This window comes from Hipposideros armiger, unplaced genomic scaffold (genome assembly GCF_001890085.2).
Source record: "Hipposideros armiger isolate ML-2016 unplaced genomic scaffold, ASM189008v1 scaffold_705, whole genome shotgun sequence".
Lineage (NCBI taxonomy): Eukaryota > Metazoa > Chordata > Mammalia > Chiroptera > Hipposideridae > Hipposideros > Hipposideros armiger.
In genome coordinates this window covers 88,243-115,516 of record NW_017732055.1, presented here as the reverse complement: position 1 = coordinate 115,516, position 27,274 = coordinate 88,243, and the positions used below count along the sequence as shown (strand labels likewise).

General features: G+C 37.8%; 1 protein-coding gene across 6 annotated transcripts in view; it reads left to right on the top strand.

The window, feature by feature from the left end:
• The window catches only part of CPQ (carboxypeptidase Q), a 461,474-nt gene that overhangs the window by 346,009 nt on the left and 88,191 nt on the right, over positions 1–27,274 (top strand). For 5 of the 6 annotated variants that reach the window (XR_002122197.1, XR_002122199.1, XR_002122198.1 and 2 more), the window contains exon 6: positions 14,467–14,668. Coding sequence is in view for 3 of the 6 variants with exons in the window: in XM_019627075.1 (XP_019482620.1) it covers positions 14,467–14,668 (202 nt within the window). In the remaining 3 variants the exon portion in view is untranslated. Of the gene's footprint in view, positions 1–14,466; positions 14,669–17,744; positions 17,805–27,274 lie in introns of those variants that run through there. The other variant, XM_019627077.1, reaches the window with a different exon arrangement.

Genomic DNA, 27,274 nt, shown 5'->3' with positions numbered 1-27,274 from the left:
TGTTGGTTCCTGAATTACCTGCAATAATTCAGTTTCCATACATTGTTCTGCCGTAATTATTGATCTTTCATTCTCAAAAGTGTCCTGGCTTGCGTGATAATTTATATGGCCGTTCTAACTTATTAGGCACTCTTGTTGGTGATAATAACATTAAGACTCAGGAGAACTGAATAGTTTGATATACAATGTACCTTTGAATCTATATAATAATTTCATATAATCCTCAGAAAAACCCTACTAATAAGTCTTTCCTTTGGGTCTGAATCTCAGTAAGATTAACTGTCCTGCTAAGATTATTTAGCTATTATATGACAGAATGAGGACTCCAATCCAAATTTCCAGAGCAAACTTATTCTAGTGAGTTTAGTAACAATAACAATAGGATGATTATCATGATCATCATTATTACTTTAATAATAAAGCTACCACTTACCCAGGAGGGGTTTGTAACCATTATTTGTGCCATGGGCCACTTTGGCAGTCTGGTGAAGCCTATGGACATCTTCTCAAATATTATTTCTAAATGCATAAAGTGAAATGCATAGTCTTATGTGGATATGAATTTTATTAAAATATAGTTTCAAAAATTTAAAACTAAATATATGATGTAATTGTATGCTTTTTAAAAAAATCATAAAATAAGATTCTGTAGTACTATCTAATTATTACTGTAATTTCAAAATAATAATGAAGGGCCCAGCCAAGTGGCTCAGTTGGTTAACAGCACGTGCAACTAACAACAAGGTTGCCAGTTTGACTTCTGCATGGGATGGTGGGCTACGCAACTAAGATTGAACACGGCACCTTGGGCTGAGCTGTCCTATGCTGCTGACAGGCAGCCAGATGGCTCAGTTGTTAGAGTGTGCACTCTTAGCAACAAAGTTTCCAGTTCAACTCCTGCATGGGATGGTGGGCTATGCCCACCTGTAACTAAGATTGAACATGACACCTTGAGCTGAGCGGCCGCGAGCTGCCAATGGGTGGCCAGATGGAAACTGGACTTGGAGCTGAGCTAGCTGCACCCTCCACAACTAAGACTGAAGAACAACAACTTGGCTGTTCCCTTTCCCCAATTCACCAACACTGTTTCCCTTCCTCCATTCCCCAATAAAATCTTTTAAAAAATAATAATGAACATAAAGGTTATTTTCAGATTTCTACAACAAATCTAATGTGAAATGAAAATACCTGTGATTTCTGTTGGCAACAAAGTGACAAGTTCTGCTAATGTTACTGTGGTTTGTTACATTCATAACTGAAGTCAATTTTAAATTTAATTTAGAGGTTAATGAAAATAGAGACATAAATGTTTCCCATTTAAGTTCACAGGCCACCTCCAGGTCCATGAACTCCTAAAGGATGGCAGATTAAGAACTCCTGCTTTAGAGTAAATCTGAAAAATAACTATTATTATCCCCATATTACAAATGAGTAACTGAGGCCCAGAGTAATTAAGTAACTTTCATAATATATTTTACCTAATGGCCAAGGAGTGTGTCAAGGGACATCAGCATCTGTACAGTACCTCCTCTAACTCCCCATGGCAGTCACTATTATCGTGGGAATTGCAGTATCCACCCTACTCTGAGACTGACAACCCCCTCAGAATTGTTACCCAAATCACCTGTACCTCCTTCATACACCAATGAAACCCTTAATGAAGACGGCAGATATCTGGAGAGAAATTTGGGGAGAGGCCTATGTGCCTGACGAGCTGTGTTGAGCCTTTCTAGTGTTCAGTCTCCCCTAAATGGTCCTCAGGTGGCTTCCCAGAATGATCATCGTTTCAGACATATTTACTATTTTCTGCAGTAGCTATTTTCTTCTTCTACCTTTCAGTGATTACTGCTGCTTATTATTATTCTCAGATGAGGGAAATTGTTTTTCTATACCTCCCTTAGCTCAATACAGGTACCTATTTGTGCTTTTTTCTATAATCGCTGAATTCCTTAGCCTCCTTTTATCTAAACTATACCTATTAAGTTATCTTAACTCTTCTAAAAGCTAAATTGCCTCCTCTGTTTATTATTGTCCTTCATTTTATCTTATTACTTTAAAACTTGCTAAGTATGAGAAGCAATTGTTAAAGCTCTCAGTAGTCCCAGGATGAATTTATTAGTTTCTGTAATTGAGTCTTACTGATCACACCGTGTATTATTAGTCTCGTGTACTAACTGTTGCAAAACAAACCTTAAGGTTTTATGTTTTAAAAACCTGAAACCTATGTAACTTTACTAACAATTGTCACCCCAATAAACTTTAATTAAAACAATCAATTTAATCTTTTAAAATTCTATGTACATGCCCACTTGACAGTTCAGTTGTTCTTGTTCATCCCCGTCCCCCTATGAAGGATGGCCATTTCATTTTGGCAAGTCTCACATGTTGCGGGGTCTCATGTTTGATGGTAAAATAATGACAATCAACTCTGCCATGCATGCATTCAGCCCTGTTTTCGCCTAAGGAGACAATTTTGCTGCAGCTTCTAGAATAAGAGTATCTTATTACCCCATTATTAAAGGAACCTTATAAGTTTTACTTACATTTAGATAATTAGAGGCCTTTTTTTTAAGATTTTTGTTGGGGAGGGGAACATTGTGTTTTTTCAGGACCCATCAGCTCCAAGTCAAGTTGTTGTCCTTCTATTTTAGTTGTGGAGGGTGCAAGCTCAGCTCTAAATCCAGTGGCTGCTTTCAATCTAGTTGCGGGGTGTCAGGGGGCATAGTCCACCATCCCATGCAGGAGTCGAACCGGCAGCCTTGCTGCTAAGACCGTGAGCTCTCACCAGCTCAGCAGCAGCTCAGCTCGGGCCCAGCTTACTAGCCCATGTGGGAATCAAACCAGTGACCCCATTCCTCAGAACTCGCGCTCTTAACCAACTGAGCCATTCACCTGGCCCTAAAGGGCATTTTTATTGCTATCATTTTATATAGCCTTCTTGGAAGTATTTACTTTTAGCATTTATAATGAATGTTGTAAAAATGTGTATATTTTTAAGAGCTTTATAAAATATGCACTAAAGTTTCAGTTTATATAGTTGTTGAACCTTATGCTTTCTTGAGAAGATTAAAAAAAAAGATTGTGAAAAATTGATGTTGTCTTAGCACCAACATCAGCTACCACATCATCATCATTGTCATCTTCACCACTATTACCATCATCCCAAATAGCACCTAGTTACATCCTTGCAGGATGGAGATATATATATATATATATATATATATATATATATATATATATATAATGTATATATCATAAATACATATATTCACTCCGCGCATGTTTTTTGGGAGCCTTCTAAGTTCTAGGCACTGTTGTAAACTCTGCCCTCATCTTCCATTCTAGACATCTTTCATATCAAGACTGATAACAAAGTAGATAAATAAGTAAAATGGTGTATTGAATGAAGAGAGCACCTGAGGAGAAAAACAAGACAAGGAACAGAGATAGGGTACTTGGGGCGGGAGTGGTTTGATTTTTTTGCTGGGTGGGGGGCAAAGAAGACTTCACTGGGGTGATAAGGTTTGAGAAAAGACCTGAAGAAGATGGTTAGATAGATGAGAGCATTCTAGATAGAATGAAGAGTTGTTGCAAAGGTGCTGAAGGAGGAGAATGCTTGGCATTCACGAAATAGCAAGGGAGCCAATGTGCCTGAAGCGCGGTCGAGAAGGAAACATAGTAGGACTAGAGGTCATCAATATAAAGGAGCCCAGATCCAGTCACTCCTCGTGGGCCATTTTCTCTGAGTGAGACTGGAACTGTTGGAACTATTGAAAGCTTTTGAGCAGAGGACTAATATGATCTGAATTAACAATCTAAAATTGGAAGCTGGTTTGAGAATAGACTGAAATGGGACTAGAACTGGCAATACTCAAGTGAAAGATGAGGCCACAGACCTCCTCCACCCCATCTCCATGTGCCTCACTAGGAGTCCTTCTCTCTGAGCTGTTTTCTCCCTGCTCATGATGTCTCTATCTCTCCTTTCTTTACTCTATGGCCATTGTAGCCATCAGTCCCTAAATGCCATTGAATGTACCACTAATCCATTCCACAAATCAATTGATTTTATTTGATGGGATGGTTTTGTAGCTAACTTGTTCAGCTTTCTTTTAGGTTCAATTCAATATTCCACAGACAAATTGAGGTTTCTTTAATCATAAAACCTAGTAACTGGTAACTCTTGACCCCAGTTTCTTCCTGGCCAAGAACATTCTTTCGGTAAAGAATTCAACTGAGCAAATATGTCATTTTAGCAGATATTAAGGTGCTTGTTGAAAACGGTTTTGGCTTTACTCGTGCCTGTGCTTCTGAACCCACTTCAGCAGAGGAGGGATGACAAATCAGACCCTTTAATATTTTTCGTGATAAAATTCCAACTTTCCCACATACCCAGGTTATATATAAACACATAAATTTCCTCTGAATCAGTCTTATACAATGTTTACTCATTCAACAAATATTTAATGAGCACCTGTTACATGTTCTCGGTGGTGTTCCAGGCACCCTGTCATTAGGGAGGTCTCTGTTATCAGGGAGTTTACATGCTTCTAAATATAACAGAGGATATTCTTATGCTAAAAAAAGTTTGGATCTAAACTTCAAATTGAACTGGGCATCCTGCATGTTATCTCGTCACCAAGGCTGTGCTCATCTAGCAGTTTGGCTGGGCTGGATGGTCAAAGATGGTAGCACTTATATGTATGGAAGTTGGGGCTGGCTGTCAGCTCTCTCTATGTGGCACTTCAACCTCAAGGAGGCTAGTCCAGGCTTCTTTACATATCAATCTTAGGGCAGTAAAATATCAAGGTGACAGCTTGTTCTTGTGGCCTGTGCTCTGATATCACATGTGGTCATTTCTTCCAGAATGTCTTAGTTAAAGAAAGTCACATGGCCAGCTAAATTCAGAGGGTGGGGAAAGAGACTACACCTCATGGTGAAAGTATTGGCAAATTCACATTGCAAAAGGGCATACTTATAGGGAAGGAAGAGTTTATAGCCATTAAATTATCTATCACAAGTGGTAAATACAACAGAAAAGTCCCTACAGTCAGGGACAATATATTCTTCTAGGGAAGATGGACAATAAAAATAAACACTTGTTTTTTTGTTTTTTGGTTGTTTTTTTTTTTTTTAGCTGAGCCATCCTGCTGTCTGTTGGCAGCTCAGCAGCAGCTCAGCTCAGGCTGGGCATTGAACTGCTGTTGCTCAGGGCTCGCACTCTTGAGCGAGCTCTTAACCAAATGAGCTACTCGGCCGGCCCAATAAACACTTGTTTTTGATACACAGGAAAAAAATAAAACAGAATAAGGGGCTTAGGGAGTACTATTGGGAGTTTGGGGAGAAGTCTTCTTTTATTTAAGGTGATCAGGAAGAATTTCCTAAGAAGAAGCCATTTCAGCAGAACCCTGAGGAAGTGAGAGATCTTCAGAAGAGGGGAGTATAACAGAAGAAGCAGCAAGTGCAAAACCTCCAGGACCCAAGCATTACTTAGGAATTCAACATATTTGGAACAGTGAAAGTGAAGTTGATATTAGTAAGAAATGAGGTCAGAGAAGCTATGGAAGGTCAGGCCCTATATCTACAGCCTTACATGTGAATATAAGGACTTTGCCTTTTAGCCTGAGTGAGATGAAAGCAATGTAGAGGGTTCAAAAAGAGGAGCAGCGTTATTTGACTTAGATTTTTGAACAGGATTACCATGGCCTCTGTGTAGAGAATAGGCTGAAGTATGGCAAGCATTTAAGTGTTGAAATGAGACAGGAAGCTATTGCAATAGGATGGATGAGCTATTGGATAGGCGAAGGATGACAGTGGCTCAGATCAGGTGAGAACAGTGGATCTGTTGAGAGTAGGTCTATTTTGAAAATCAAGCCAACAGAATTTGCTGAAAGATTGCATTTTGGTTGTAAAAATAAGAAAGGAGTCAAGAATTTTTGGCTGTCAAAATGTTTAGACTCAGCAACTGTAAGAATGGATTTGCTATTTACTGAGTAGAACCCTCAGGTAGAAGAAGACGATGTGATGACAGAAGCAGGAGGAAAAAAGGGACTTTGATAAAGAGCCATGAGCCAAAGAATGGGGAAGCTTCTAGAAACTAGAAAAGGCAAGGAAATCGATTCTCCCTTAGAACCTCCAGAGGGAACTTGCTCTGCCGACACCTTGATTTTAGCCCTGTAAGACTCATTTCAACCTTAGGACCTCCAGAACTATAAGAACACATGTGTGTTGTTTTAAGCCACTAAATTTATGGTCATTTGTCACAGCAATAGGAAGCTAATACACGATTAGAGATTTAAGTAGAAATGCTGAGTAGCTGTTGGATAAGAGTCTGAAGTTCAGGAGAGGGGAATGGAAATATGAATGGGAACTCATTAATATATAGATTTATTTAAAACCATAAAGCTGGATGAGAGCACCAACAGAGAGAGTAAGGACAGAGACAAGAGGCCTTTCAACTGTTTTGACCACCCAACATCAGGTGTATATGAAAACTATGGCAGGAAAATGAGAAGGACTATCTAGTGAGGCGTGAGGAGGGCCAACAGTGTGAGGTTCCAGAAGCCAAGGGAAGAAAGTGTAAAATACAGCTCCATCAAATATTTGCCATTTAATGATCACTAGTGATCTCAACCTTGAATTTTTTGCTAACTCCTACAAAAATTCTAGGAGGGACAATTGATATTTAAGAGTGGGATACTCTATAGAACATGTTTATTTTTATTCCTTTAGAAATTGTCTAAGCTCTGGTCCTCTCTTAGAAAGCTACATATCTGGACAACATTATTTAGATGCTTAGAATAGTATCCTTTATTCATTTGACAAGTATTAGCAAATGCTTCTTGGCTAGGCCCTGGGGATACATTAATGAACTAACAAGATCTCTGTTCTCATTGGAGAACTTCCATTGGAGGGCCTTCACTCAGGCAAACCATTACCTCTCTATCACTCTCTCCCCAACTTTTCCAGTAGTTGCCCCCCCCCTTTTTTTGACATGTCTCTTTCATAAAATGCATCACATTTAATATAACGGCCAGTTATTACCTCTGCTATTAAACTCTGCCCTTTTGCAAGGAACCAGTCCTATCTTCATCACCTTTATGTACAAATTCCTTCATAGATAGGTTGGCAGTATGGCTTATAATTTTTTTGAAGACTATGTAGTTTATTTTTTTATTTTTCAACCACAGTTGACATTTAATATTATTTTATTTTAGTTCAGGTGTACATCATACTGGTTAGATATTTATATAATTTATGAAGCAATTCCCCCTGATTAGTCTAGTACCCACCTGGTACTATACATGGACCTGAATAGGCATTTCTATAAAGAGGACATACAGATGGCCAGTAGTATGGTTTACTATTAAAACCAGGAAACATTTATGAGCAGAAGGAGGACTCTTAATGACCATACCAAGACAAAGGATATAAACTATTAATAGTACTGCCCAGGATAAACAGGGATAAATGGTCACCTTATTCCTCCGTTTCTATCTCAATAACTTTTGAATAAATACAGTTTACTCTCTGAAGAAACAAATATGTTTACTGAAATATGACTTCATATTTTGATTTTTGCTTTAGCTGAGGATCAATATGTAGAAAATAGTGTTAGGAAAAGTAAGTGTTTCTGCTTCTTTTGTTATTGGAGACTCTGTCCATTATTTTGTTCAATGTTCCTCATATAAAGAACCACATAATAATTCCTCTTCAAATTGAATGCTGGAAAAATTGTTGCTTTTTTTCAAGAATCTGGTGCTATGGTATGCTTTCTTTCCTTTGGTATTGAGAACTCTGTAATACATCAACCTTTCCTCTTACCTGACAGCATGTGCTGGAGCTGACTTATATCCTCAAGTGGCTGTTGGGGTATCGTGTCAAGTCTTCCTGGTGTGACTTTCTTTTTCCTCAAAGGTTTACTGATCATCTACTATGTGTTTAGCTCTGTTATTTAAGCTGGCGATATGACTGAGAGCCACACAGATTTGATCCCTGCCTTCATGGCATTTTCTTGGTTCTTGAGAGTTTACATACTTTTTCAATATGCTATAAAAGATCTTTTCTTATAGGAAGGCTTGAATTCCTCCAAGAGCAAGGTAGGGATAAAAAAACAGATTGAATAAAGTGCAACAGCCTAGCATATTAAATAGGGTGTGGCATGTTAGATATGGAAGGCTAGGGAAGAGATAGAGCATGAAATCACTTGAGTAGACCAAGAATTTTGAAACTCGTGCATGTGTATTACTGTTTTTAATGATGTTTCAGACCCCCTATTGTTGTGGAGAGAGAAGAAGGCAGGGCATGCTTAAGAAAATAAAATTACTGATAAAACTGTGCTTAGAATCTTTACTAATATTAGTAAAGAGTGCTTGATCAAGTAAAGAATATGAGGATATTGCCGTAATTTAAAAATGCTCTAAGTGCTTGTCTGTAAGCAGGCTATAAAAAGAAGAGAATTAATGACTAATTGTGTTTTAATAGGATATGTCCTAGTATTGAGTGAATATTTCAGTTTTCAAGCATAGAGTAGCCTATTTTTGCAGGACAAAAAAATAAGTATTGTGTTTTTAAAAGAAATAACCTGATCATTTTACTTACAAGATGAACTCAGCCGTCTGTTATAACCTTAGAAAGGGACTTAAAGAAGTTGTTGTAGTCTTCCCAGAAGGGGAGTAGAAGTAAGTCACTGTCTTGGCTGGTAAAACAGCCCCATCAAAAACAAGAAACATATCTTTATGCTTATTTAGCATGTAACAGTGTCAAAGAAAGACGGTTGACTGAAGGAAGGGTTCCTTGTTAAGGCAATTTAGTTCTTACATTTTCAACCTGGGGAAGTATAGGAGTATAATGGGTATAAGAAGATAGACTGACATGAGGGATTGAGATGATAGAGAATGAAAACGGCAGAGAAGGCTGCTTTCACAAAGCTAGCTGTGTTGCAGATTTCTACAACTGCAGTATTGAAATGTGTATGAAACTAGCAACATGGAAATTTGACCAATGAATTAAAGGAATCAAAATTTAATTGTGGAAACCTTGAGTTTCACTCATTCTATTGATTATGTTGCTTCAACGTGCGAGCATAAAATAAAAACAGATAGACATTAACTTGCCATGTTAAACCTTTTTAAAGTTTATCTACCAAGTATCTTTGATAGTGTGTTTCTTTTTTTCCTAAAAGAAATGTGAATGCAGTCATATTTCCTAGATAATATAAACTTATTTCTTTTAGCCTATGTTTATGCCACATTTTCAGCCTCTGGCTCACTAGCGTTTCCATAGTGACATTATAGAGGGATCATGTGTTTTTGGTAAGTTTAAGATCTATGGACTTTAACAAGCTCAGTAGGAGAATTCACTGAGATTCAGAGTGCTTTGGATAACACTGTAAAAACTGGATTGCCTGAAAACACAGGTTCATCTCACAACAGAATCCTATACACACACAGAGAATGATAGGACTAGAAAGAGATCTCCAGAAGTCATTTATTCTGTTCCCACCTGCAGGCAGAATGGTGGCTACACCACAATAGGTGTCAATTTTAGTACTAAAGTAACTTACCCAAGACTGCCCGTTTTCCCAAGCTGCAGCCAGTTTAGCTGTCAAATAAAAGTAACTTGTGACTCTCTACTTTGTCATCATCCCTTTCCTGGCTCTATCTTGGGGACCCAAAGCTGTTCAAAATTGAATGCTGGAGACTGTCTGAAACAAAAGTCTGAGCTTCAGGGTAGACCTGACCAGAAAGTAAAACCTATTCTTAGCTTTGCACAGCAGGCAGATACCTCTTTACCTATCACCCAGTCATGATAGCTGTTTGAACTGAAGCTCTGTGCAGCTTCACCCCTTGAACTGGGAATTCCAGGGTCATTGGCACAGCTGGAGGAGATAATTGCAACAACTAAGCACAGAGTACCATTAGATGATTAGCTTCTCAGAGCTTGTTTTGAGCCCACCACCTGACCAAACAGCATCACCATCATCATCTGTAAAATATTAACATTTACTAGGGCTGGACAGTGGTCCCAAGACTGATTGCCCAGTGTCAGGGCGGAGTTTACTTCTTTGAAGGTTGAGTTGAGAAAGCTACATGATTAATTCGAATAATTAGGCATTTCTTTTTCTCTTCCTTTGATTTTGGGACTGCAATGTCACTTTAGTTAAAAACCAAAGACCTGTCACCTAGGTTATAAGAAAATAAAAGCTTTAAAACAAAGAGGAAGCCAAATTTGAAGGAAGAAGAGATGCTCGACTTGGGTCTATATTTCTGAAGAAGATTGCCTGGAATTTTATAAAAGTTTATAAACACAAACATCATCTTTGTGTTTATACTAGGGAATAAGCACTTTAAAACATGCAGTATGTATTTTAAACACGTTGTTTCTATGCTAACGGTTAACAATTTGTTCTTTGGCAAAGTGAACTGACCCTTAAAAAAAGAAAAGAACTGTGATAGGATGTGATTCTAGCACAAAACAGTATAAATGCTTAACTCTGAGCAGATATTACCTAATCCAGTGATCCCAACGGAGGAGGTTACCTGGAGCATTTCTCTACAATGCGTTATGTACATAACATGGCAATGAAAGGCAGTTCCCATGGCTGCTAATAAAGCGGTGTTTCTCTTTATCGAGAGAGCAGAGTGGGGGTTGTCTTTGAGCTGCTCAGCCTCCTCATCCATATGCCTCATCTTGTCTCAACCAGTGCTGTTTGTTTCAGCAATAAAGCATTCAGTCTCTGGAAGGAGGTTGCTTTCTACGCGCCATAAACAGGAGGATGAGTAGCTTGTTATATGCTAAAATTGGTTGAGTGAAACAAGCATGGATCTGCTCCACAGTCACTGGCTATAACCAGCTTTTCAAGTCTACACTGAGTGTATCCTCAACAACTCATGGCGTAGTAAGGAACACAGATGTCTGTGACACGTTTCTGAGAACCAGCAGGTCCATGGGGCCCAGTGACCCAGCTTATGTATTCCAGTTTCTTTGTTCAGAGACGTTTCATTTTCCCAGCTCCTTCACCATGTGCTAACAATTAGACAATGACTCCCCATAAATGAGGAGGAAAAGGCAGTGTCATGGATGGTGGGTGGCTTGTTTTCTTAGTTCTGTATTGAAAACATATGGTGATATTTATCTACAAATAGAAAACAATAGAATGCTGACATCACATTAGCAGTAGCTAATAAAATTCTACATCAATAGAAATCAAACATGTCTCTACCTACGCCAGAATTCTGGTTTACTGACATCTGCACATACTGTCTAATTCGGCTTGAAATGATGTTTTATTATTTCAGGCTTTTTATTCTAGTTGGAAGGAAATTATAGAGCAATAGTTTTTTTTTGGTTCTGTTTTTGTTTTTAATTCTTCTCTTTGCTTAATTAAATTATTAGCAAAGACAATAAATTCTGTCCAAGTAGACCTTGTATTATGATCATAAAAGTTTCAAGCTCTATATATTTGTAACTACAGTCTCTGTATTTTACATTAAAAGTGAGGCCTTGTGGTCTGCCACATGGAAGTAAGCTTCCGGAGACAGGGCAGTGGTAGGGAGGGGTGCAGAGCACAAGCAGGTAGGGCAAACCTCTGCATTTGAATTCTGGCTGCCCCACTTACTAACTAGGTAACCCTGGGAAAGCTAATTAGCCTGACTAAACCGCAGTTGCTTCACCTATAAAATGAGAACTACAATAGCACCTACAGAATGTGAGCATTACATGGGGTAAGCTGTAAAGCATTTCACACAGCATCTGGAGTGCAGAAAGCACCGCAAAAATGCTGCCTATCATCATTACTAGCAACTAACAGAATGGCTTAAATGGAGACCATCCTTGAAAATTTGGGAGGTACAGATACTTGGTGGTAAGACCCGAAACAACAACTGTTTATGAAGTGCTAATTATGTGCCAGGCTTTACAATACATTCTTTCTCACAACTCCATGAACTGGCTACTATTATCATGCCCACTTCATGGAGGAAGAACTGAAAAGTTACCCAGTCTGGCCAAAGTCACAAAGCCAATGACTGGTTACCCTGAGGATTAAACACAGTCTGAATAATTCCAAAGCTCAAACTCTTCATCTCTCTGCTAAACTGGCTGCCGCACATACAGCATACAGCACCTTTGAAATCTCCTTTATCTACGTTATTCTTTATGTTCCTATCAACATCCTGTAACATTGCACAGGGCATTCACAAACTGTGGAGTTGTTTGTCCCTAGGACATCCGTTCATTTGCAGTTGAAGAGGGCCAAGGAGCCCTTAATTAACATTGTGTTAGATGCCCTGGCAAGTTCAACTCACGCAATCACTTTCATGTTGGGCTACAAGTCTTTTCTTTGGAGGCACTCAAAGCTCCATATGTGCAGGCTCATTATTCAAGCTTTGGAAAAGAGCATTTGTACCAACTTACAGATGGAGAAGCCAAAGGCCAAAGTGACATGACATGGGGATAGAGGGAGAAAGCCAGTCATCCCCCTCGGCAGCCAGCGTGTCACTTGCTAAGTCAGTAACAGAATACAGCATGTCTAGTGCTGTGTCCACCTCACTAAGCTGCTTGTTAGTGTTGGGTCTGATGGCCAAACTGCTACCTAGCTCCACTTTTAACCTAAATTGTACGTAATTAGAAGCACTTTGCCTAATTTTCTTGTTGGAAGGATGGGCTCTGCCTACATTATGGGAACTCTCACATGTAAGATTACCTAATTCTGTTTTCATTTGCAGATAGGTTGTGATGTTTTTATTCTCCTCTTTACAGGAGACAGAAAGAACTTGGGGTGGGGGGAAGGGTTAGGATATATCAACCTGCTGACCTGGCATCAGGGTGCTAGTTAAACGAGCCTTGAATGTAAGGCATTAATGCAAATATTTTGCATATTATTAAAGATGCTTCCATTGCGGAGTAGTCACAGTGGAAAACTGAGGTGGCACTTTTTATTATAAATGCCTTGGGTCTTTCTCTGAAAATCACCATGAAGACGGAAATTCCTTAGACGGGAGAGTAGAAATATGAGCAAACTTCTGCTTTGTTAACTTCCTCAACATTAACAGCAACAAAATGTTGGTATTCCAGAGCCAACACGTTTAGTGCTGTCAGTGCTGACAACATCCTGCTCTGGAACTCGCCACTGCTTTTGCCCTTGTGACAATAGTACACTCCATGGCAATAGTTAGGAAATCGTTGTATTAGAATCTATTTACAGTCTGTTTTAGAAAAACAAAATTATGCAACCCTCAAATTGTTATGTAAGTGAAAAAAATCATTCGAATGCAGAACAAGTATTACTTATCACTCTACTACCCCATGCAAGCGGTGGCAGTATGGAGTTTTGGAAAGCATGGGATTTCAGACCGAGCTCTACCATTTGCAACTGTGTGACTTTGAGCAAATCACTTGACCTCTCTAATCCTCAGTTCCTTTTCTATAAAACAGCATGAACCATAAAGCTGCTTTGTGTACTTCAAGGGTTATGGAAGAAGATCAAAGGAGATTGCAAATGTGAAAGCTCTCTGGAAACACTGTACAGATGTTGTTATTGATTTTTGCTAAGTGAATAATGAGGAACAAATACAGTAGCATCCAAGAAGCTTGGAAATAACTCAACCGAGTAGTTGTTGATAGTAGTTGGTCAGTCTTGAAGAAGTGGGTGGTTCCAGGGAGACAGGTGGCCAGGCCAGTTTGAAGGACCTTAAACTTTCAAGTCTTAGGTCAGTGTGGCAATTTAGCTGTACAACCTGACGAGAGTTTCTTACATCCTAAGCTCTTACAGTGATGATATTGACTATATGAAATCACTGTGCGCTTTCTTACCAGACTTTATTTGGAAACTAGCGGCCTGGCAGAGTTGCCATGGTTTGGAGTGCTATGGTTGTACACCAGAGAGAGCAGCGTTTCGTATGTTGTTGTTCTGTTACCTCCCTCCCCAGAGATGGAATAATAACACCAGAAACCCAAGACAAACCTGTCTGTTTGATGCCTTTAATATTCAGTAGAACTCACAATTAAAATAAGACAGAATATCTGTTTAGAGGAAAGAGATACAGAGAAATAAGTCCACAAAGCATACCTTCTTTTGTCTGAACACCACTAATACTATCTGGGTATCCCCCACTGTATAGAAGGATTTGCATCCTGGTACACAGAAGGCACTTAAGAAAATGGGTTCAAAGACTGTTTTGGCTAGTAGCAATAATTGAATACTTTTAATATGGGGCTTTATATTTCTTTTCATTATATTTTTTTAATCCTTCCAAGTCAACTCGAGTTTGGCAAATTCCAGGATGAGTAATTGTGCTTCTCAGAACAGTTAGGTAATAGGCAGACCAGACCCTAAGTCAGACAGAGCAAGATGTGTTTTGGCAAGAACTGGTGAGGAGATGAAGTATTTGATTATTGTTGTTGATAGTTCCTAAGGAGAAAGCAAACAAGCAACAGAAATAAACCACACTTTCCTCTTTTGTTTAGGCAAATATTTCCAAATATAGCCTGGTGATGGAGTCTGACTCTGGAACTTTCTTACCCTCTGGGCTGCAATTCACTGGCAGTGAAAAGGCCAGGGCCATCATCAAGGAGGTCATGAACCTGCTGCAGCCCATCAATATCACACAGGTCTTTAGTGATGGAGAAGGGACAGACATCAACTTCTGGATCCAAGCTGGAGTGCCTGGTAAGACCAAAAGATAAAATTTGGGTTCCTTATATACAGCTACCAATTTAAAATAAAAATTTCTATTCCCCCATGCCACAATGAATACTGGTAGGATAATCAATGCATGGAAACCCTGAGCTTTTGTTTATAACGTATAATCTGATGATTTCCAAACTTGGGATAATAATACTCATTTGAATTTGATTACCCATTTATCTTTTCTTTCTAAATTATAAGTTCCTCATTCCCAGAGATTCTGATTTAATGATTCTGGGATCAGGCCTAGAAATCAACCTCTCTCTCTCTCTCTCTCTCTCTCTCTCTCTCTCTCTCTCTCTGTCTCGTAATGGGTATCTTTGGTGATTATAGTACAAGTGATCTCACGATCAAAATTTGAGAAATAGTTTAGAAGGCAATTATTACTACTAATATAATTCTAGTTATAGTCCTGGGCTAGGAAATATTTTCTGACTCAAATAATACCCTACCTAAAAATGGTGATGTCTGAAATTTTACCATTAGAGATTTGTTCTTTGAGGGTCAGATACTTCCTGCTAATCACTTTTTTTCTAATGTGAAGACTCGCGTAAGAGGTTGGACATAAACTAATTTACCCTGATCGGTGATTTATCAGGTTGGTATCTTTAAGACAAGGGATGAAATCATATAATAGGAACAGGCCTGGGGAAGTTACAGGTGAGAAAGTGGAGCAGTCTTAACACAAACTTAATACTTCACAAACTTCTCCCAGACTGGCCATGAGAAAGGATTGTTGGTGATATTCGGCATCTATGAGTATGACCTGAGATTGTTCCCTCAACACCATTATATCCATAACCAAAAACATTGTTAAAGGATCCATTTGCAAATTATTCTGTATTTGTATTATGCAACTAGAATATTCAGCCTTTGAATAGTTTTAATATTATTGTTTCCAGAACCATTTCTGTGGCTATAAAACATTTCACAGGTTTTTTAAAAAGTCTGTCTAGAGCCACTCAACTCCAGCTTTTGTATCTTCAGCCTGCAAAGTAGATTTCACCAATAGCGTAATACATGGATTTGAGATTTTAAAAAAGCTTACTCTTGATGTACTGTACATTTTTAAAACATTTTAGATTTTAAGGTTTACAATAATTTTATGTAACTAAAAACTAGAAAGAGCTTTCCTTTATTCTAATACAAAGCCCCAAACTCTCTCCAGTGCTTTGTGTATATTTTAACCATAATTTGAAATATCTTAAAACAGCATTTCCATTTACAGTGCTGTGCAGCATGTGGACAGATCCAAGACGTATGTCATGGTCAAGGTCTAGGGGGAGGGAATTTTTATGTTGCATAGAATGATTGATTTGAATTTTAGATTTTTCCAGATCCTTACATTTTTCAATAGGAAACTTCTTAAAATTTGAAAAAAAACTAAATAAGTTTGGTGGGTGGTAGATGTGAGGGAAAGACTGACAGAGTGTAGGTGAATTAGAGTGGAGACTGGGGGTGGTTAAAGGGGAGGTGAGGAGCTGCAACCGAAGACAGAAATAGAACAAAAAAACACGTACCTCCTGCTCCCAGGGGCAGAAGTCCTCCCTTATCTGTACCGGATACGTCCCAAGACCCCCAGTGGATGCCTGAAAGTGTGGATAGGACACAACCCTATATATACTATGTTTCTTCTATACATACATACCTATGATAAAGTTTAATTTATAAAGTACGCACAGTAAGAGATTAACAGCAATGGAAATAAAATAGAATAATTATAACAATATACTGTAATTATAACAATATATTGTAATTATAACAATATACTGTAATTATAACAATGTACTGTAATTATAACAATATAACAATTTACAAAAAGTTATGTGAATGTGGTCTCCCTCTCTCCTCTCTCTCTCTCTCTCTCTCTCTCTCTCTCTCTCATAACTGATCTGATAACTGAGGTAGCTACACAGTGACTGACAGGCGGGGGGGGCAGTGTACAGTGTGGATAAGCTGGGCAAAGGGATGATTCACACCCCAGCATGATTTCATCATACTACTTAGAACAATACACAATTTAAAACTTGTGAATTGTTTATTTCTGGAATTTTTCATTTAATGTTTTTGAACAACAGTTGACCTCGAGTAACTGAACCCATAGAAAGTAAGATTGTGAATAAAAGGGGACTACTGTATGTCTTGTTTTGTTGCATCGGATAATTGAGAATTGGCTCTAGCTTTATTCTTTCCATGTAGATACTCCATAAGAATGGCTCTGTTTGGAATTAACAAGTTGATTTGATTGTCTTCACTAAAGTAAGGAGGCCTTTCCCTCTTGCCACAGTGAAGTGGGGAAATTTGAGCCCCATTAGTCATTTAAGAATTAATACAAATTACAATTTATTGAGCTCCTATTTGCCAGACACTCAGGCTTTTTGCAGACACTTTTTTTTTTTTTTAATCAGTACAACCATCCTAAGAGGTAGGTAGGATTATCCCTGTTTTGCAGATGATGGAAAAAGACTCAGAAGGACTAAATGACGCCCAGGGCTATCCTGCTCTTAAATGCAGATGTCACTCTGAGAACAGGCCATTTTGGTTTCAAGGCTGGTGGCCCTTTTCCCACAATATACAACACAGGGGAGTCTGGAATGCTGAGATAGTCTCCAAATCTATGACAGGGTCTGAAATGTTTATCTTACTCAGTTCTAGTCTCCAAATCTGTGACAGTGTCAGAAATGTTTATCTTACTCAGTTCTTGCTTATGCAAAGGATCTCTCTGTGCATTCCTGCTCCAGAATAACTTACCCCTGGGGAAAGGCGTTTGTTATTGTAAATAACTACTTGTTTCTTCTCACATTCTTTGTTCCACTCCCCCCTCTACCTCTGTAGCTCAGGAAGGCTTATATAAAGTAGGGGGGTTCATTTGTACTGCAACTAAAGTTTCCTGGAATTCTTTTTTATTTTCTTTAGAGTATTGTAAGATTGAACTAAATTATTCCTGTTTTCCCCTATTACTCTTGAGCTGTCTTTTGATATTTCAAATTTGGGCTATTCTTGAAGAAATAATGGAACTGTTTATGTTATAACTCTTGTTACCTATTGAAAATTTCAGGAACCTTAGAAAAAGATGCAGAACCATAGTTAATCTGAAAAAAGAAAATAAAAATGTACCAACATGTACCCTGTATTCTTGAAGATTTGGCAAATTATGAAGAATCAAACCTAAAGATAAGATTCAAAATACTAATTAAGTTATGAGTTAAATAATTGCTCACCTAACTTTTGAAAAATTAAAGAGAAATAATATTTCCAAACTCCATCCTTCCTTTCTTTTTTCTCTTTTCCTTTCCTTTTTTTCCATTGATTCAATAAATATTTATTAAGCCCCTACCATGTACTTGGCCTATCAGATTTCTGTAATCTGATGACTAGGCCCCATATTTTGTAATGTTTCATGTTTACTTAATATCGAAATGCTAATTAAGAGCATAGATAGAATTAAAAGTCAACATGATTTTTATTCATTATCGAAGCTAAATAGATCAATTTATGAAAGCATCATTGTTGAGGAGAAAATATGATGACCTTTATCTATCTAGATGATGTCCATAATGGACAGGGTGACTATCAATATAAATATAAGGTTTTATGGGAGGAATATTTTTTAAAAATAAGTATCTTAGATGTATTTTCCATAAAAACCCTCTGTTCCAGATATCTTTATACTCCAGCCTCCCTGCTTTTTTACTCCCTCCTTTTATACTCCTTCCTATTCTTCCCCTCTAAATCTTAGATGCTCTTTAAGTCGCGCTCTATGTTTATTAGTGTCCATGAATTCTTTCTTAATAGCCCCTGATATTCCATTGCTTTTCTAAATGGCTAAAACACTTCTATAGTGTGCAACCTGGCCCTTGAATTACACACTAACATTTTTCTTGAATTACTAGGAGTTTATGTGCATCCTGCTTCCCATACACAGTGATCAATTCTTTTTAAATTTTTTATGCATTTTTATTAAATTTATTGGGGTGACGTTGGTAAGTAAAATCATATAGGTTTCAAGTGTACAACTGTGTAATACATCATCTATATGTTGCATTGTGTGGTCACCACTCAGAGTTAGTACTCCTTCCATCACCATATATTTGACCCCCTTTACCCTCTTCTACCACCCCGTCTCCTTACCCTCTGGTAACCACTAAACTATTTTCTGTGTCTATGAGTTTTTGTTTGTTTGTATGTTAGTTTGTCTTGTTCATTTGTTGCTTTCAGTTTTATATCCCACGGTTATATGGTTCTCGACTTTTTCTGTCTAACTCACTTAGCATGATAATCTCAAGATTATCCATGTTGCTGCAAATGGCAGTATTTCATCTTTTCTTCTGGCCAAGTAACATTCCATTGTACATATGTACCACATCTTCTTTTTCCAGTCATCTGTGGAAGGGCATTTGGACTGTTTCTAGGTCTTGGCCAATAATGCTGTGATGAATATAGGGGTGCACATATCTTTATGGATAAATTTTTTTCAGATTTTTTTGGGTAGATACACAAAAGAGGGATTGCTGGGACATATGGTAATTGTATTCTTAATATTTGAGGAACCTCCATATTGTTTTCCATAGTGGCTGTGCCAATTTACATTTCCATCAGCAGTGATCAATTCTTTGCGATTAAGGTCAATGGTTTCTACTTCTTTACCTCCTCTGTATCTCTTAGTTTAATTTTGGAAAACATTTACATTCTTTTAAATATGACATAAGAGAAGAAACAAAAATATGGAAATAATTATTTTCTCAACAAACTTTGGGTCCCTCAGCTTAAGAGTGTAGAGAAAATAAAGAATGCTGAGAATAGAGACATAAAGATAGAAAAATAATTGGAAGAATGATACAAATTAGGGAACGTAGAGCAATTAGCATTATTTCTCTTAAAGGAGTAAAAACCAAGAGATATTAAATAATATCTTCTAGTACTTTAATGATTCTTGTACATAAAATGGTAAACAGTTGTTTCCTGACTCTTTCCAAGGCAATACAAGAGCATGACTTAAAATAGTCTAAGAGTGATTTGGGTTAGTTTCTATTCACTCAGATAGTGAAGAGGTTTTAAATCTTCATTTTTGCCCGATTTTCCAATTATGAGCTCTGGGCTCGAATGAAAGGAGTCTATTTCATTCTGAGTATGTCAGTAAAGAGATAAAATCCATGGTTCTCAGGTGTCCTTAAGTACATCTTTCTTGAACATCTTCTTTAAGAAACTCTTCTGTAAAATATACATTAATGGAAAAAATTAGATGCTCTCTTAATGTGACCTGAGGGAGTGAACCCACCCCTATTCATACCTACGAGTAAGAGTTCCCTCCTGTGCTTCAGAATCTGAGAGCAAATCTTTTTTTGATATTGTTGGCATGTAGTAGACAGTGTGCTGGAAAGAATTAAGAGGCCTTGAGTGTGTGTTCTAGCTTCACAACTCTAACTTCATGTGCTATCTTTTTCTAGGCCTCACTCATTTATTATTAAGCATGCTTTTTAATTATCTACTTATTAATTATCTAAAAAGTCGAGAACCATGTAACTGTGGGATATAAAACTGAAAGCAACAAATGAACAAGACTAACATACAAACAAACAAAAACTCATAGACACAGAATCAGTAGTACAGAGGATAACAGGATCCATATCCTCATAGACTATACAATTTAGTGAGTGAGACTTGGCTATTTCATCTGCAAAATGAATATGGTAGCCTATATGGCATCATTTCCACAAACTCCCCACTTGTGTTCCTCCTCCGCTGTCCCCTATGTCATTGACTGGTACAACCATCCAGAAACAGCATAATCATCTAGGACATACAACAAGATGGTCTTCAAGTCCTGTTTATTCCAAATCCCTTCTATTTCTTAAACCTTCCCCCCCCCTCCCTGACCCCCGCCCTCCACCCCACAGACTTTGTCTCCTTAGTACTCACTGCTTCCTACAGCAGCTTCCTACTAACATCCCTACCTACATTCTCAGTCCCCTTTCATCTAACTGGCTCACTGCTACCACACTGAACTTTCCAAAATGAAAATCAGTCTATCAATTGGAATGCTTTGGGATGCAAAATAGAACAGTAGACCCAACTGAGAATGGCAGTAAGGGATTTTTCTAAAAAAAGAACTCTGGAGTGGGTGGTTATAGAATACTTAATTTTGTCATCCACCACTTCAAGGCCCTTGGTTCTTTACATCTTTCCATTTTTCCATCCTCAACATGTTGACTTTTGTCTTGAGGCTTTTTTCTTCATGGTCCCGAGATGGCTGCAGTTGCTCCAAGCAACAAATGTTCACACATTGTGCAATGGCAGAAGAAAGAATGTCCGTAATAGATATTCCTTTTTAAGAGGGAGAGAATCTCTTCCAGAAGCCCCAAAGCAGATTTCCCCTCGATCGCACTAGGCAGAATTGTGACACATGCCTGTGGCTAAATCAGGCGATGGCAATGCCTTGGAATTACCAAGATTGGCTTATATTGATGAAGTTTTACTTCCTTGCCCTGGTGTAGGGCTGTCTCCATTGAAAAATGTAGCCTCTTGATGTATGAGAAAAAACTGGGATTCTTTAGGAAGTGGAGGAGGATTTTCACTGGGTAAGCCACTAAGAGTAGCTGCAATATCCGATCATCTCTCCTCATTTAAAATCTGTCATTGTCTCTATTGTTTTCAGAGTGTCAGGCCTTTACTTAGCATGGATTCAAGGCTCTCTTGTTCTGCCCTCTGGCTAGTATGCAGCTCCTTCTCTCAGGGCTCCTCCACTCCTGTCTATCCATCTCTCATTCATACAGGTCTAGTTGAAGTTTCTTGCATACCCTGTGTTCCCATACTTCCTTGTCACTGCTTTATTCTGTCTTCTTCACCAGGTAATTCCTACTTATCTATGACTCAGCTTGTTGTTTTCCTCCTCACAAATCTTTGCTCTCTAGCAGTCTGGGTGAGAGAAGTATTCCTTCCCTATGCTCACAACGCCCTGTGTTCATCTCTTTTGCTCACCACTTACCCTTTTCTTATAATTGTGATTGATTGTGAATTCCTCAGAATTCCCAGTGCCTGAGAAGAAGTGCCTGGCCCTTGACAAAATGCCCACGAATCAAATGCCAAATAAGTAGGATCTAGGTTTGTAGGAAGAGTAAGATAATGTGAAAGTGGTGAGCACACAACATGACACATAGATGATATATTATAGAAATGTACACTTGAAACCTATGTAATTTCACTAACCATTGTCACCCCAATAAATTTAATTAGAAAAAAAGATAATGCAAGAGAGGTTTGTAAACAGTAATGCCATAACCATAGTTATGATTACTTTAGTAGTAACTGCTTCATTGAGCTCTCCTCTTTCTTACATATAGAATTATTTTTAAAATCACATTTTAATTCCTTTCATCTTTTCTATAATACCTCAGACTCTATATTAAAGTACCAAATTTACAGATTACTGAGAATTTCACATATTTTCCTTCTTGCTTCTTTCTGTCTACTACCTCACATGGCACTAAGCAGAACTAAATTAACACTTTCCATTTCTATATTTCCAAAGGCCTTTCTTCTAAAATATTCCAAAAAGAAAAGATCAGGACACAAGTAGGAATGGTAATATAAAGTAAATTGAAGGTTCAGCCTCTAGACCCAGGACTTATATGTTTTCCAATCACCAGATGGAACAGTGCAGCCCAGCAGGTCTATGTCCTCTGTTGTCCTAATAAAAAGGTAGCCCCTTTATGGTGAAAGCACTCTGTGCCAGTGATGTTTGGAGAGATCGAAGCTGCATGGTGAGCAGACCTCACCCCACTGGGAACATGAAAAGAGCACTCTCTGGTTTGTGAGCATAGCCCTCATTTAAATAGGCAGACAGTTTCATTCAACTAACAAGTATGTCTTGAGTGCCTACTGTAAACCAGGCACTCTAGACACTGAGAATAAAATATGAAAAAGACTTACCAGGTCCCTGCTCTGAGGGAGTTTCCATTGTAATGGGGGAGGGGGAGAGGGCAGTGGGAGGAGACAGGCTATAATAAAGAAATCAAGAATGGAGAAAAGCAGGCGAGAGTGATAACGGTTATCCTGGGAGTTATAGCGGGTGGCTGCCTCTTACCTCTTTAACTCGGGTAAGTCAGTTGTCTTGCTTTAATATTCCTTGACTGCTGTGTGCTAGATAGGTATATATAACATCCACATCAATACCACACTACTGAAAATTGCTCACCAGAATAGCTCATAAGCTTCTTCTGCTCTTCCCCCTTGCAGTAGACCTGCTTCAGCTGGACAGAAGCTATTGGGTATCTTTTTTTTTTTAATCTGAGCCATCCTGTTACCTGTTGGTAGCTCAGCAGCTGCTCAGCTCAGGCCGGGACTCGAACCGCTGTTGCTCAGAGCTCAAACTCTTGAGCAAGCTCTTAACCAACTGAGCCACTCGGCCAGCCCGCTATTGGGTATCTTGAGCAAAGCACACCTGGCTCAGGTCCTATAATATAACTGTAGCCCAGAAGGAAAGGGCACTGTTTATGCCATTGAGCAGCAAGTCATGCACTGCCTTATGAAGTCTCTTGAATTGTTGCCTTGAACTGTGAGTTAAAGCACACACTTTCGCTTTAAAGTTAATATACTTTGTATTTTATCTTCTTAACTAGACTGAGGAGAAAGAGAGTATTTTATTCATGCTTATATACCCACAACACTCATTATTACCTGGTACACAATAGGTATTCACTAAATATTTGCTGATTACAACAAGTATTGGTTTCAGGATGAATACAAGAAAAATTAAGTAACAGTATAAAGGAAGTTTCCAGTATAATACCAGGATAAATAGCTCATGCAGAATAACTGCTGGAGCTCATAGGATGGAAGACAGAAAAGATGGAAGAGGTGAACCTGAGCTGGATGTTCAGTGATGCATAGTATCAGAATGGACAAAAGGGGTGACAGAAATACTATAAACAAAGGCAGGTGTCCCCATTGGGAATGATTAGGAGAGTGACTTCACTGGGTAGAAGACTCATCTTAGAGAGTAGTGGGTAGGAAGAACAGTTGAGTTTCTCTTGGCCAGATAAAGAAGAGCCATAAATTTCAGGTGGAAAACTCTTGTAGTTGATACAAAGTCCCCAGAAGTCTTCAGCAGAAATTGATGAGAGCAGTGTTTTAGGGAGGGGGATCCTGAAAGGGACACCCCATTACACTTAAGAAGGAGTCTCAAAGTGAGAGGACCTAGAGTGAAAAGGGAGCTTGAGAAAGTAGCACAGTGTTAGAAACAATTATTTTAGAAAAGCAGAGGCTAACACTAAATTATTGCTCTATTGTCTGCACTATAAGGACCCTCAAAAATCTATGACTTAATTTCTCTATCTACTATTTCCCATACCTTCTAATAATGTAGCCTAGAAAAGTTTCACTTCTCTAACTGCCCCTTTCAGGGTCTCAAGGTTAGTTCCCCTTTCTATGCATTTGACTTTCCATCAGTTTCACTTAATACTTTACTAATATGATATATATTGGGTTGTCGGAAAAGTCATGACATATTTTTTCTATGTTTTTTTGTTGCAAAAATGCATCATGACTTTTCTGACAACCTAATAAATTATGGAGGATACAGAAATAAGATACAGCCTCTTTCCCCCAGGAGCTCACAATCTAAGACTGTAATTTGGCTTACTTACTAATCATGAAAACAAGAAGAAAGACTTCATCATGGAAAACAAATAGAGCTACATTGAAATTTCTAGGAAAGAAATCTAAAAATTACTTGAAAGCCAGTAAAGTGCAAAGAAGCAGAATTTCAAAATATTTCCTCTTGTCAGCTATGTGAACTTTGTCCATACTTACTCTAAGTGATTAGAGAATGTAAAATTCAATATAGCCTGCTTTATTATATTAGATGATTTTAGAGTGTAGTTTAAAAACTTATTACAGAAAATTTTAAACCTATACAGAAGTAGAGAGAATAGTTTAATGAACTCTCTTGTACTCATCACGGCCTCAGGAATTTTTCATTCATGGGCAGTCTTTTTCCATCCATACCCCAGTCACTCTCCTATGCTAAGATTATTTTTAAACAAATGCCCAGCATTATATAATTTCTTTGGAAATATTTTAATTTGTGTCTCTAAAAGGTAAGGACTCTTTTTTATATATAAATAACTACAATACTATAATTCCTGCTAAAATATATTACAATAATTTCTTAATATCATATCCAGTATATGAGCAGTTTTCAAATGTTTCCAATTGTCTCCAAACTCCGCCCCCTGCCTTGTTGTTTAAACCAGCTTTCCAGTTAAGTTCAAACAATGCAATTGGTTGGTTGATGTCTAAGTCTCTTTTAGACATCATAGGCTCTCCTCTCATCTTTCTTCTTTCTTGCCACTTATTTGTTACAGAAACCAAGTAAATTGTCCCGTGGAATTTCCTATATTCTAGATTTAGGTAATTCCATTCCCATGACATCATTTTAATGTGTTCCTTCTCTCCCTTATATTTTCTGTGAATTAGTAGTTAAATCTAGAGGCTTTGTGTGATTCAAGTTTTATTTTTCTTTTCTCTTTCTTTTTCTTTTTTTTTGGTTAAAGATACTCCTTAGGTGTCACTGTTTATTATATCTAATTCTCTCTCTATTCATGTTAGCAATCATTCAAATTATTTCCTGGATCCATCACTTCATTAGAGATTGCAAAATAGGATCTTTGATTATTAGTTGAAGTAATTCTATAAAAAAGAACTTTCCCTTCATTGACTATTTAGTTATCATGAGGTACTTTCATGGAAGAAAGGCAGGATGAATGTTTCATTCTTTCCCTTTATTTACCTATTTTAAAACTTGTTTTTAATAGTTGGTTCCCCCGTATCCTCCAAGGTGACTAATTGGCTTGCTTATTTTTTACTGTCATTATTTGCTGATGGACTTAAAAATATTTGATGTGCTTCACTCTGTTGTAATAATTATTCTTATTGCTCAAATTATCCCATCATCAGATAGTGAGAGCCTCTTTAAGCTGGTTCCTGAGTCCTTTTGACATGATTCTCATAATCATTAATAGTGTCCTTGCTTTCTGATGTGACAAAATGTCCAAGCCATCTTATACATTTACTGTCCCAGATCTGGAATCAGCTATTTCTTTAAAGAGCCCAGTTTCGTCTTTTAGGTCATAGCATAATGAGGCCACAGTCTGAATATTAAGTATACTCGTTGCTACTGGGTTGGTCATTGTTTCTAGGTCTTTTCAGTGGATAGAAGTAGGAAATGTCTTGGTTTTGTTTTTTTTCCTGTAAAGAAGACTTTTATTATGATATTTTCAATTCAAGTTCAGGGCTACAAGGTTATACTTTACTTCACTGATGTTATGTCTGTGTCTCCTTTTTCCTTTCTAAAACTCCTGGTTCTTAGTACAGCAACATAACCACTCATTTGTTATGTGGTTTTATACACACATAACACAATAGACAAACAATAGTCTCAGAATAACAATACCGAAACAACCACCAACAGCATGATTATTGACAACAATTTGTTTATTGCAGATTTTTTTGTGTTTAGTATGTATAGTTCACTAGAGATGTACAAATTTTGTTAACCTGTAATGCATGTTACTTTGAATGTGATATCATTTCCATCTTTTATATTTTTGTTTGAAAACCTGAAACTACAGATTTCTAAAATGTCAAAATGCTTACTTATGATTTTTCTCTATAAGTCAGGAATGAAGTTGCAGATTGGAATTATTCAGGGTCTTATTAAAATAATTACCTTGAAGTGTCACAGTTGGATCCTCAGGACATATTGTTGCTTGTTGTCTCGTCTTAAGCCTGACTCAGACAATTTCATAATTTCATTCATTCATTCAACAGATACCTAGTAAGTGCTATATGACATTCAGACAAGAGGACTAAGAAGGGAATTTAACATGTATTGAGTGTCTACTATGTGTCAAGTATTATTCTAGGAGCTTCACATTCATTATCTCATATAATTTCATAAGAACCTTTTAAAGTATACAATATTATTCTATAACCAATTTTCAGATGAGATAGTTGGGGCTCAGGGAGTTTCCTTTCTCCAAAGTCACAAAGTTATTAAGTGGAGAAGCCAGAATTACTATATGGGTATGTTTTATTCCAATTTCATATATAAGGCACTATCCTTATCCTCAAGAAGTTAGTGGAGGGTTTAGACACAGGAGGAGCAGAGTGTAATAGAAGTTTAGGACAGGGAAGCATTAAATTGCCAACACAAAAGAGGCATCATTTTACCTGATTTTCAAGAAAGACTAGAATTCTGTGGGATGGAGACGGAAGGAGTTCATTCCATGTGAAAAGATGGGGATGAGAAAATCCTCTAGGTAACAAAGTGCAATGGGTTCTCGAAATGACAGGTAGTCTGGCTTGGCTCAAGTTTAGTTTTATATAGGAAAATAGACGTAAAATAGAAAAGGTTGCCTGGGACAACAGTTGAAACCAGAAAGCCATTCTGAGGATTTGGGCCAGGCAAAAACTTTTGAAGGTTGTGAACAGGACTGAGACATAATGGGGCTCAATCCCAGCCATTGGGCAGGCTCCATTAACCCACGTCCTACTTCTTTGAGAGACTCAGAACAAGACCCAGTTTCA